The following is a 12325-nucleotide window of genomic DNA, read 5'->3' on the forward strand; positions in this document are numbered from 1 at the left end:
ATATGTATGCCAAACTAGAAAGAGGAAAAAAAGAGAATGTTCAGAAAAAAAAAGCTTAATGACTGACACAATAAGAAGAGACAAAAGTTTGAATGAATGAGTAAAGTGAGATATTAAAGAACTTTCTGTTACAGAATTATGAAGATTATTACAGTACATGCATCATAGAGAAAGAAAATAACATTGAATTATGAAAACATCCTCCCTGCTTTTGAAAAGTGGTAACATTAAGAACATACTAGAAATAAAAGGGACGTTTTTATTTAAAGTGAGTGTGAAAGAATAGCTAAGTAGGTTTTCTCTTATATAACTGCCTGTGCCATTTAATACATATTTACTGAGTATATTGTATATGCCACGCACTATGGTTAGGTATCATGTTCAGTCCTTACTCTTAAGGAATTTACATTCCTCGTGGGATATAAGCAGTGAGTTAGAAACCCTGGAATCCCAACTGAAATACTTGCAGAATGCTTCTTCTGGTCAGATCAGTGATATTTAAGGAGTTTGTTCATAAAATTGTTTTCTGCTCTTCTAGGAGATTAATTCTGATCAGTCTGCCCAGGGCAACATCAGCAGTGACCGAGGAAAGAAAAGAACAGTAACAGCAGCTGGTGCAGAGAATATTCAACAAAAAACAGATGAGAAAGCAGAGGAATCAGGACCTCCTGCCCCTTCAAAACCCAGGAGAGGACGTCGACCCAAATCTGAATCTCAGGGCAACGCAACCAAAAATGACGATACAAATAAGCCTCTCAGCAAGGGGAGAAAGAGAGCCGCAGTCAGTCAGGAGAGCCCCGGGGGTCTGGAAGCGGGTAACAAAGCGCCCAAGCTGCAAGACCCAGCCAGAAAGGCAGCGCCGGCAGAGAGACAGATCGACTTGCAAAGGTAACGCGCTCCGTCCCTTCTGAACTTTGAGTTTAGACACTTTGTTCTAGTCCTCGTGGCCAGCCACACCCAAATACCTAGCCATCTGGGAGTCAAAACTGCCCCCTGGTTTTCCTGAGTAAGTTGTGATGGCGTTTGTTTTTATCTCATAACCTTCAGGACAACAATTTGAAGAGAGATCTCCTAAATTAGGATGTGGTATTTTGGTATTTCTATTTATTAGCAAGGATATTATTATCTTGGTCTTCTTCACATAGTTGCATGGGGTTTACTAAATATAAAGGGCTACTTTTTTATACAGAAGTCCCAGAATGGAGTAAATAGGTGTCATGACACAATGAACAAGTATATCTTGCTCTTTAATTCCACTTGTTATAGTAAACTTTAATATAAGTCAACGACTTACTTCTCTCCCCTACCCTTCCCAATGAGAATAACCTCACAGCTGCTCGTCTTTGATCATGTTTGGGTTGGGTTTTACATTAGCATTTATGAAATTCTGAAGTTTGGGGTTATTAAATTTGTTACATTTTAAATGTCTCTAAGCACCTTTTTCAGCATCTAATGGCAGCTGATCCAGGCCCAAATCTGACTAAGTAATGGGTGTTTCTTCTACTTAGTCACTTCTAGTTTTATGGACTAAAAGTAGAAAGCCAATATTGGGGGCAAATTTTATTATTTTCTCCTCAAACCTGGACCTTTGACCTGGAACAACATACTTAACCTTGGCCTCCTTGTCTTCATCAGTAAGACAATATGATAATACCCTCCTCAAAGGATTGTTCTAAGAATTAAATGGATCATTAAATAGGAAGCACTTAACAAAATGCCTTGTGTGGAACAAATGCTCAGTGATTAACCACTGTTTTGAATTCTAGTTGCTTTACCCCTTAATATATTTTTGGTTATGCAAAAACTGAAGAAATTTCATGGGAGGACATAGCCAGAATTCTCTAAAGGGTTTCTAGAATTCTGGCCATTCCTCACCCATGTAAAATACTACTGATATCACACCCAGGCCACCTGAGCCACCTGATCTTATCTGTCATGAGCTGTCCTTTTGCCATCTAACCAAAATATCCAGGCACTTACTTGAACCCTGAAAATAATTTTCAGTAGCAATAAACCTTGTCTCTGAAATTGATCATTGTAAAACCCACTGCTCTGCTCTTAGTTACACTATATGCCCCCCAAAGTATTAAACAAACCCAACAAAAATGGCTTACATGCCAGAAACTGCTCTTGATTTAAAATGGCTTTGGACCTTCTGAAAAATCTTAAAATATCTCTTTTAAGAGTGAAAAGGAAAAAAAGAGTGAAAAGATACCTTAGAAGTCTTAAGTATGCCAGTTAGTAGATCGGTTGGGCAATGTTACACACAATACAAAATTCTTTGATGATAGGTGTTCGTGATAGTACTTCAGGACCATAGTACTTCAGTAGAATAGATACTGTGCACATATCTTAGAAACTTCTGATTGATTTATTGACTGTTAATGCATGACTAACAAAACACGGAAGGACATTCTGAAACTTTCTCCCAAGCTTCCTTTTGTCTTTTCCATTCTTTCCTGAATCTAATATACAACTCTGCCCTTAAATTCTAGCATTATGACTTTTGTTTGGAAACCTAATTACTCCAGAAACTCTACATTACTCATGATATCCCCTTGCATAGAAATAAACCCATTATAGGCACATGAGTATTGCTCTTTACACTTCTCATTTGTTCTTCTAACAAATACAGACGGATTAGACTACCAGCATTGTGCTGGGTGTTGGCAATACGTAAGTATCCAAAAGAGATAGATTCTTACCCTCAAAGAATCCCCAGTTTATTAATTCCAGAAGAGAGCAGAAAAACTTTCACTTTAGGTCTATTGACTGATAAAATAAAAATATAAGAATTATTTTTATTACTACATAAAGCAGTGAAGTTCTGACTCATGCTACAATATGGATGAACCTTAAGGACATTCATTATGCTGAGTGAAATAAGCCAGACCCAGAAGGACAAATAGTGTATGATTCCACTTAGATGAGATACTAGAGTAGTCAAATTCAATTCATAGAGGCAGAATGAGGTGGTTGCCAGGGGGTGGGGGTGGGGCCTGACTAGGCATTACTGTTTAATAGGTACAGCGTTTCAGTTTGGGAGGATGAAAATATTCTATTAAAATATTAATCCTAATATTATTTATTAGGTTGTGCAAAAGTAATTGTGGTTTTGCGTTATTGAACTCTGCTCTTTGATATTCATATACATTCTTAAATAAATGTATTTATGTTTTACATCATTTTAATGTGCATTTCTTGCTTTATATTTTTTTGCTAATGATGTTACATTTATTTTAGACTGTAGAAATGATGTTAGATAAAAAGCAAATTCAAACAATTTTAAGTTGGAAATGTGTTGTAAAGCAGCAGAGACAGCTCACAAAGTCAGCAACGCACTTGGCCCAGAACTGCTGACGAAAGTACAGTGCAGTGGTGGTCCAAGAAGCTTTGCGGAGGCGGCAGCAGCCGTGAAGATGCGGAGCGCAGTGAGGGCGTCAGAGGCTGGCAGTGGCCAACTGAAAGCAGTCATCGCAGCTGAGCCTCTCACAGCTACACAAGAAGTTGCAGAAGAACTCTCCATCACCCCTTCTACGGTTATCTGACATTTGAAGCAAATTGGAAAGGTGAAAAGGCTCGATAAGTGGGTGGCTTATGAGCTGACTGCAAATCAAAAGTAGTTGTTGTTTTGAAGTGTCATCTTCTCTTAGTCTGTGCAACAACAAGGAACCATTTCTCAGGTTATTGTGACAACTGGCGACGGCCAGCTCAGTGGTTGGACCAAGAAGAAGCTCCAGAAGCACTTCCCAAAGCCAGACCTGCACAAAAAGGTCATGGTCACCGTCTGGTGGTCTGCTGCTGGTATTCAGCTTTCTGAGTACTGGCAAAGCCCTTACATCTGAGAAGTATGCTCAACAAATCAGTGAAATGCACTGAAAACCGCAGCGCCTGCAGCCAGTATTGGTCAACAGAAGGGTCCGGCTCTACTCCACGACACTCCTCAACCACATACCACAAAACCAACACTTAAACAAATTGGGCTGTGAAGTTTTGGCTCATCCACCATATTCACCTGACCTCTCACTAGTTGACTACCACATCTTTAAGCATCTCAACAATTTTCTGCAAGAAAAATGTTTTCCAAGAGTTTGCTGAATCCTGAAGCACAGATTTTTACGTTACAGGAATAAACATTTCTTGTTGACAAAAATGTGTTAGTTGGGAAAAAAACGTGTTGGTTGTAGTGGTTCCTATTTTGATTAATAAAGATGTGTTTGAACCTAGTTATAATGACCTAACATTCACGGTCTGAAACCACAGTTACTTTCGTACCAGCCGAACAGAGGAATGACAGTGATGGTACACAGTGCAGATGGGCTTCATGCACCCAACTGTGCACATAAGAGAGGTTAAAATTATAAATTTTATGTGACATATTTTGTTTCACTTAAAAAATTGTTACATAAGACTGATAATAGTTAACATTAATACAGTGCTTATTATTAATCAGGCTCAATTCTAAGCTCTTTGTTAACCTATGAAGTGCCTAAAACATCGCTACATGGGTAAGTACTATCATTATCCCTAGTTTATAAAGAGGAAGAAATCCACGAAGAGAGAGTCCATGCAGCTTTTGGTCCCTTTGCTTACATGAATAAGCAAAGTCGAGGCGGGATTAAAACCAGGCGTTGTCACTCTGGAGTCCATGTTATTTTGTCCTATGAAGGTAAATTAAGTCTTCATTCTATGAGTACTATACATGCATACAAAACTAGTTTAATAGAGGATATTTTGAAAAGACTTCCTTACTTTAAATAACTAGTGTAGTTTATATATGTGAAACTTTATTCCATAAAGTGGAAAATGTTTGCATGCAGTTAATTTTTATAATTATTACATAAGAAGCTAGTTTATTAAAATAATCATAGGTTAAATCAGACAAAAACTATAGTCATCTTTTAAACCTATTTCAGAATTCACGCAGAGAAAAGCCCCTGCATTTCAGCTTCAGAGAGGCAGTAAACCAAGGGAGAGGTCAGATGTTCTTGAAAGTGCCAAACTTAAATGAAGCACATAACACTATGAAAACATTGAAGGACTGCAGTGAATAGTAGGTGGAATAATGTGTGGGGTTTTGGTATATTGATAGAAATAATAGTGGTAATAGGGAAAGGTTGTTAAACGTCTGTTTAAGACAACCATCTTTATAAAGCAAGTACCAACTGTGTGTTAGAAATGAGGTTACACCTGAAACAGTTACTTTCCCAGGCCACCTGACTGGTGGTACATAGAGCAGGGATTTTGAATCCAGGTCATGTCCCTTGTTAACACTGTGTTGTTAATAGTGACAGCTGCAGTTGGTTATATTTCTCCTCTAAACCGTGAACATTCACAACTCGCATCTTTGTTTCTCCTCTTAATGTGTAAAAAGGAGATGTTTTAATGTGTAGCACTTCATGGCAAATAGAGGGGGGAAAGTGGAAACAGTGACAGACTTTATTTTCTTAGGCTTCAAAATCACTGCAGACAGTGATGGAAGCTACAAAATTCAGACACTTTCTCCTTGGCAGAAACGCTATGACAAACAGTGTATTAAAAAGCAGACATCACCTTGCCAACAAAGGTCCATATAGTCAAAGCTATGATTTTTCCAGTAGTCATGTGTGGATGTGAGAGTTGGTCCATAAAGAAGGCTGAGCCAGCACCAAAGAATTGATGCTTTCAAACTGTGATGTTGGAGAAGACTCTTGAGAGTCCCTTGGATTGCAAGGAGATCAAATCAGTCCATCCTAAAGGAAATCAACCCTGAATATTCATTGGAAGGATTGATGCTGAAGCTGAGCTCTAGTACTTTGGCCACCTGATGCGAAGAGCTGACTCATTGGAAAGACCCTGATGCTGGAAAAGACTGAGGGTAGGAGGAGAATTGGGGTGACAGAGGATGAGATGGTTGGATGGCATCACCGCCTCAATGGACATGAGTTTGAGCGAGCTCCGTGAGATGGTGAAGGACAGGGAAGCCTGATGTGCTGCAGTCCATGGGGTCACAGGGTCACTTTAGCAACTGAACCACCACCAGCAATAGGAACAGACACTAAAGCAAGAGTTCTGTTGACTCGGCTGGTGTCCTGTCGTTCGGCTTCAGGAGAAAACACTGGTCAAAATTCTGAAGGTGCCAGTTTTTTTATTTCATGGGAAACTCTAGCTTTCACCTTCCTATAAGTTTCTAAACATACTTTTCATTAACTGCAAAAATTACCTGCGATTGATTTGACATCTTACCTGTATTTTCTGATTTGACAGCTCACCTGTATTTTCCTGAGACTCAGTGAGAATCAGATACAAGTTAAAGCCACATGACTGAACAATTCAGAATACAGAGCTAATATACACACCTTGAATCAGCCTGTTAAGGTTATCAGTACACTTTCAACCATGTAATTAATAAAAGAAACAGGTCGCCAACACTGATAGCAAACCAAGCACTGCATTTCTGATGAACCCAGAGTGGTAGGATCAGGTCACTTAACTGCCCTGGCAACTTGAAGTGTAGCCTAGGGTCCTTGCATTGTGGAACCAGATCTGGGTCTGGATCACTGTGCTAAAAGTGATTTAATTTGCCCCCATATTTTAAGCTTGAATGTAAGCCTTTGAGAAACAAGGCCGGGCAAACTTGTGCCTCTCTGTGACCCTAGTATCTAACTCCAGACGCTGTTTCATCAGTCTTTCTTTGCCTTGCATTACTCTTCACACATTTACTTACTTAATTTCTCACTTCACTGATGGTCCGTTCCTGCTCTGGTCACAGCTGTCTTTATGTTACCACCTGAAAAGAGCCTTTCCTGGCGTTACTTACCTCGCTGCTCTTAGAGCTGAGTGTCAGGTCTCGAGGTCACTCAGTCTATGCATCACCTCCAGAAAACCTGCCCAGTTTTATTATTTGATGTTTATACTCCTACCATATTTCATGATTATTTAAACTTTATTATTAACTAATTAATGAAAACCATTTTTGAGGCCCTAGTATATTTCAGCCTCAGTCTAGATAGTTTGTAACCCCATTAATGCTTCAGCCCCATTTAAGGCAGCCTCTGCAGCCATTTAAATACCACGGCCGCCACTTACACAGTGCAGCACGTGCAGACCCCTCTGGAATTCCTCTTATTAGATCCTCTCACTGACAACATTGAGTAAATAATAATTTTTAGTATGATTTCTACTTAACATAATTCATTTATTAATTTAGGATTTTGACTTGTAAACTTAGCTGTAGGATTTCTTAGATCCATTTGGATTTTTGCAATAAATGTATTCCGTCAGCTTCTATGTGTGTGTGTTCCAACAAATGTTCCTGTTTATATTTTGGGCTGCATTTGAAATTGTTACTTCTTTTGAGAAAATTCCTTGAATTTACTCTGTGGGTTTATAAAACTCAGCCATTTGTACACTGTAGTTGGGAAATAGTGTCTGTACGGCTGGACACTTAATGTTGGCCTCCCAAGTTAGAGAATGGAGGATTCACCATCTTTTCAGTTGTTCATTAGTTCACTTGTTTTTCCTTTGTTTTTAAACTACTATCCAAATGGCAAGCAATCCCAAACGTTTTGCACTGAGAATGTGTTTTTTTTTTTTTTTTTGAGAATGTGTTTTTATAGGTGTGCTGATTGTTGAGTATGTTTTATTTACCTTTAAGGCCAAATCCTTCCATGAAAAAGAAAATACCAATAAACACCTGTGGAGATACAGTCCTTGAACTGGGAACACACGGGAAACTGAACTTAAGTAGCTCATCGATAGGACGACGGCAGCTTTGGATTAGTGTGTTTTGTGTAGTATGCTTAGTATTAGAGCGTTCGAGAATCTTGGAATTTTTATTTTATTAAGCGAAGAATTTACTGATTTCCTGTGCCCATTTGTATAGTGAGAAGGTTTCCTCACATCACAAATTTATGTTTTAGAAGTATCCCCTAAGTATGTTTCCTTATGTATTAAACAACCATATATTAGTTTAATACAAATATTCTTCAGTAACAAGTGAATTTTTATCAAAATAATATGAAATTTTTCAGAAGCCAAGTGCTCAGAAGTGATGGCGATTCACTTTGGGACATAGAATCAAGTCCAGGAAACCCTTCCAGTGACCTGGATCGTTTAAAAGTCTGTGAGAGCAGCCAGGAAGATCCTGAGGGCTCAGAGCTAGTAAAGGGAAGCTTCCTGAAGGCGCAGCAGGCAGCTTGTAGAGGATTCTTTGACATCATGTTATTAAATTCTATTATAACAATTTAATACTCCATAAGAATCTTAATTAATTAACTTTTTTTGTTGTTAGCATTGTTATCTTTATAAAAGGTATATATAACATTGGGGTTTGGGAATATAAGTAAACATCCCCCTTATCTTTCTTGCCCAAGTTTGGAATCGTCAGGGAGACACAGTCTTAACGGCTGATTAAAAATGTGGAATGACAGGGAGATTCCTGGTGGCCTAGTGATTACGATTCCGTTTCCACTGCCCTGGCCCAGGTTCAGTCCCTGGTCCAGGAACTGAGATCCTGCGAGCCATGGGTTCCACCCCACCCCCAAATGTGAAATGACATAGGCTAGTACTTTGTCCCTAAATTGAACAAATAACCTCACACAGACCAGAACTCCAGCATGCCCAGTTTCCCCACCCACCACTCCCTCACCCCTTAGATGGCTGCTTTCTCCTCCCAGAGAGGAATAGGTGAAGGGAGAAGAAGAAGAGACCCTATCCCACTACTTCATCCTTCCAGGGGTCATAATTTTCCCTCCCTATTCGGGAAATAGAATCAATGGGGGATTCTTCATAGCAGAATTAAGCTAAATTTTCCTCCTTTTTTAGTACACTAAAGAATACTTTTGCTCCTTTTTAAATTCATTTTGCTATAGTTGTCTAATAATTTTTCTACTATATAATTTTGGAAGTATTAATTAAAAATTATTTCAAATAGCTTTTAGTGTCTTATTGTAGTAATAAGCAAATTGGCCATTGGGTAGCAATGCTTATAAAAACTTCTTAATTGGTATTTTGTTTTTATATAGTTTATGGAAAGATTCCTAAATCAAGTTAAGTCTCATGTGAAAAATGAAAAAAATGTTTTCAGATTTTAGATAATGATAGAAAAGAAATAATCTATGTATGGTTTGTTTTCCTGTTTTTATCTTACTAACATTGCTTTCTTCTACTCCTATCCCCAAGGTAAAAAGAAAATTTATTTGCAAAGGGAGAAAATGAAGGCCAAACAGAAGCAGGCTCTAGCTTCTGCAAAAACTTGGATTCAGAATGACCCTGAACAGAAAATGAAGTTAACTTCAGAACACACTTTCTGCCTTGAAAACTGAAAAAAGCTATTACTTCCTTTTTTCACATGACCACAACTCCTTTGATGGAAATGTACAGCAAAAACTCTGAGAGAGAGGCTAAAAGCAACTCTTTTCCACCCTCCCCCCAGACTTTTCTTATGAAAAGTCAATAATTAAGCAAATTGCTTAACACTTGGTTCCAGTTCCTGCATATCTGGAGTTTAACGGCATAATACACCATTAATTTCCATGCTGCAGTCTTTATTTTAAAGAAAGTAACAGGATGTCCTTACACTGACAATGAAAATTCATCAATTTTAGAGCCAGGAATTTCCCGTGTTACACAAGAAAAAAAAATAGAAGTCTACTGAATTAATTTTTTAGAGGAAGAGAAATCAGATTAAATATGTCTTTTTTTTTCCTTTTGGAAACTTTTATGTATAATTCTTTCTGCCTGCCTACTTTTCTGCAAAATGAGATGTACAGATTTCAGTTCCCTGCTATGAAAAGTGATGTGGTGGCAATTTTATAAATGTTGCTTTCTGATTTTTATCAGAGTGAGAAAATAATTAAAATTATTATTGATTTCATATCACTTCATATTTTGATTTCCCCTCCATTTTAGTTTAATATAATTTGCAATAAATGTACATATTGTTGTCTGTTTCATAAAGCATATCACTTTAAAGTGGTTTTTACTCCTGTGATATGTTGGAATATTTGAAATTTTAAAAGGAGTAAAAACTATCCAGCATTTGGTTTTATAATGTTTGTCACCAGATTTTTATTATTGATGTAAAAAAAAGTCAGTTCTTTTTAAATAGTTGGACTTTGGCAGCTTTGTAAGGAAAGTGGGAGGTGCTTAGGATTGCTATCAATTTCAGCTTTGTGCTATTGGGAATTAAGTGTTTTGCTTTTGTCTGCCAGTCTGGGCTCCGTTTTTATGTTTATTTTTGAAGACAACTGTTGCATCAGTATATTGTTTCTTGGCATTGTTCAGCATAGGTAATGTGTGCACTTTTTGTGTACACATATTCATATTTAAGTTTTTTGCATAAAATAAATGCTTCTAGATGTCATATGGTAGTCTTTTTTAATCTTTTTATCATATTATGTTTTCCTGTGAAGTTTGTATGTGAAAGGGCTAAAGTTACAAAGAAACAACGTGATTACAGTCAACTCTCCATTATCTATACAAAATAGTGACTATGCCTCAGGTTTTGGATTTTGCATAGAATCATGTAATTAATCATAAAAATAAAATAACAGAGCACACCATAAGAGCTAATTCAGGAGGAACTGAGATCGGTCCTTTCTCACCTGCCCCCACTCTCCACCTCAGCCCTTTCCCCGAAGCCCTGTCTGAACCTGCACAGGGTCCTTGCACACACCTCGCGTGGGTTTGAGGACATAAACGCTGTGTGATAACTTGGTCTTGACAGGCTATAGTCTACATGAGACGTAAAGAGTGAACATGACCTGTGTCCAAAAAGATGGTAATGTTAAATGTAAAATTTGTTGGTAGTAAATGTCACTTAATGTTCTCATAGGTAATCAAGAGTTGGCTGTATACTGACTGAAAGATGGATAAGTCTTTTAAATATGCATATACACACATTTAGATATTAGATGATGGCTAAGGAACAATGGATACCAGATATTACCTTTTAAAAGGGCAGAAAAAGTTCTACTCTTCCTTATTGCCTCTTTATAACCCTTTAGACAGATAAAATACTGCCTCCAACATGCTGAAAAAGATTATCTATGCATAAGCATCAGAGAAGTTCCTCAAGCCATCAGTGGGCACATTCTGTTTAGATTTTGAAGTTCTCTTAGCATCAGACAGCTTGATTCTTAAGGCCACCAATTTGCCACCAATAAAAAGCACACTGGTAGAGGCCGCCTCTGTCTCATCTCCTTTTACTAATCATTCAGCATCATAGCTGACTAGATAACCTAGCGTGAGGTCATATTTAACATAGTGTAGCAGCCATTCCCATCAGTTACGGCTGCTTAGATTTTTGCAAGAGAGGAGTTAGCTAAAAGGATCTGGTCCACATACAAAATGTAAATGGAAAATCCTTTTTTAATATGAAGCAAGTGTCTGGCACTAAGGGCTGGGAGAGTAGGATGGTAGGCGGAGCTGATGGGGAGGGACTTGTTTAAGGGAAATTGTCATTTTTCCTTTGAAAAAGGAGAAAGTAAAATCTCTTAGGAATTTGGTATTCACATCTCAGAGAAATACAACACAAAGTGCAGACTTATATTTGAGAATTAATGTTAACCCTTTGTGTCTAGTTTGAAGCTTCTTGTATTTGTCTAAAACTACAAGCCAGAATTTTGTATCTCCTTTGATAAAACGTGTGTATAATGTAAAGTAGTTTTGCATATTCTTGTGCTGCACATGGGCTGAATTTTTAAAAAAATTTTTTAAAGACTTGAAGAGAACCTTGTAATTTGTGTAAATGACAAGTGTAAAATCCTACCATAAAATGCTAAAAAATATGCATTGTTTCAAATAAAACCAAGAAATGCAGCATTATATAGTAGTGTGGAACCCTGAATATTCATGTACCCTCTTGGTATGTCACAAGCTGATAAAATGTCTTTGCATATTTTCTGTTTAGATTCTGGACTTTGCACATCCCCATAAGGAATCAAAGGCCACCTTCAAACTTCTGACTACATGGCTTACAGTGACTGAGGGAGAATATAATAACAGGATGAATTCTTATGGGTATCTGGGAAACTTTAGAAATTGTCTTTTAAGAACTTCAAAGTGGCCTTCCATTTAAACTAACCCGTTGATATGCCTTTTTATTGCAAATTCTGAACATGCACATTTACTTCAAAAAGTAGTTCATAGAGAACAGGCAGATTACATGCATGTATCTGGAATGAGAGGTGAACAAAATGAGAAGTAAGAGAAGCTATCATGACTGGTTTCTGTACTTTACCCTCACTGGGGTGGTTATTCCACACTTGGATACTTTTCATTCACCTAAATAACTCAGTAGAAACCACTAGTAACCAAGTCTCCAGCAGTCTGACAAGAATCT

General features: G+C 37.7%; 1 protein-coding gene across 3 annotated transcripts in view; it reads left to right on the forward strand.

Annotated features, from left to right (window-relative positions):
* Nucleotides 1-11808, forward strand: part of PDS5A (PDS5 cohesin associated factor A) — a 119927-nt gene extending 108119 nt beyond the window's left edge. For all 3 annotated transcript variants that reach the window (XM_043438533.1, XM_043438532.1, XM_043438534.1), the window contains exons 32-33: nucleotides 539-888; nucleotides 9163-11808. In XM_043438533.1, the coding sequence (XP_043294468.1) occupies nucleotides 539-888; nucleotides 9163-9166 (354 nt within the window). In that variant the 3' untranslated portion in view covers nucleotides 9167-11808. The remainder of the gene's footprint in view (nucleotides 1-538; nucleotides 889-9162) is intronic.
* Nucleotides 11809-12325: the final 517 nt, after the last annotated feature.

Source organism: Cervus canadensis, chromosome 19 (assembly GCF_019320065.1).
Source record: "Cervus canadensis isolate Bull #8, Minnesota chromosome 19, ASM1932006v1, whole genome shotgun sequence".
Classification (NCBI taxonomy): Eukaryota; Metazoa; Chordata; class Mammalia; order Artiodactyla; family Cervidae; genus Cervus; species Cervus canadensis.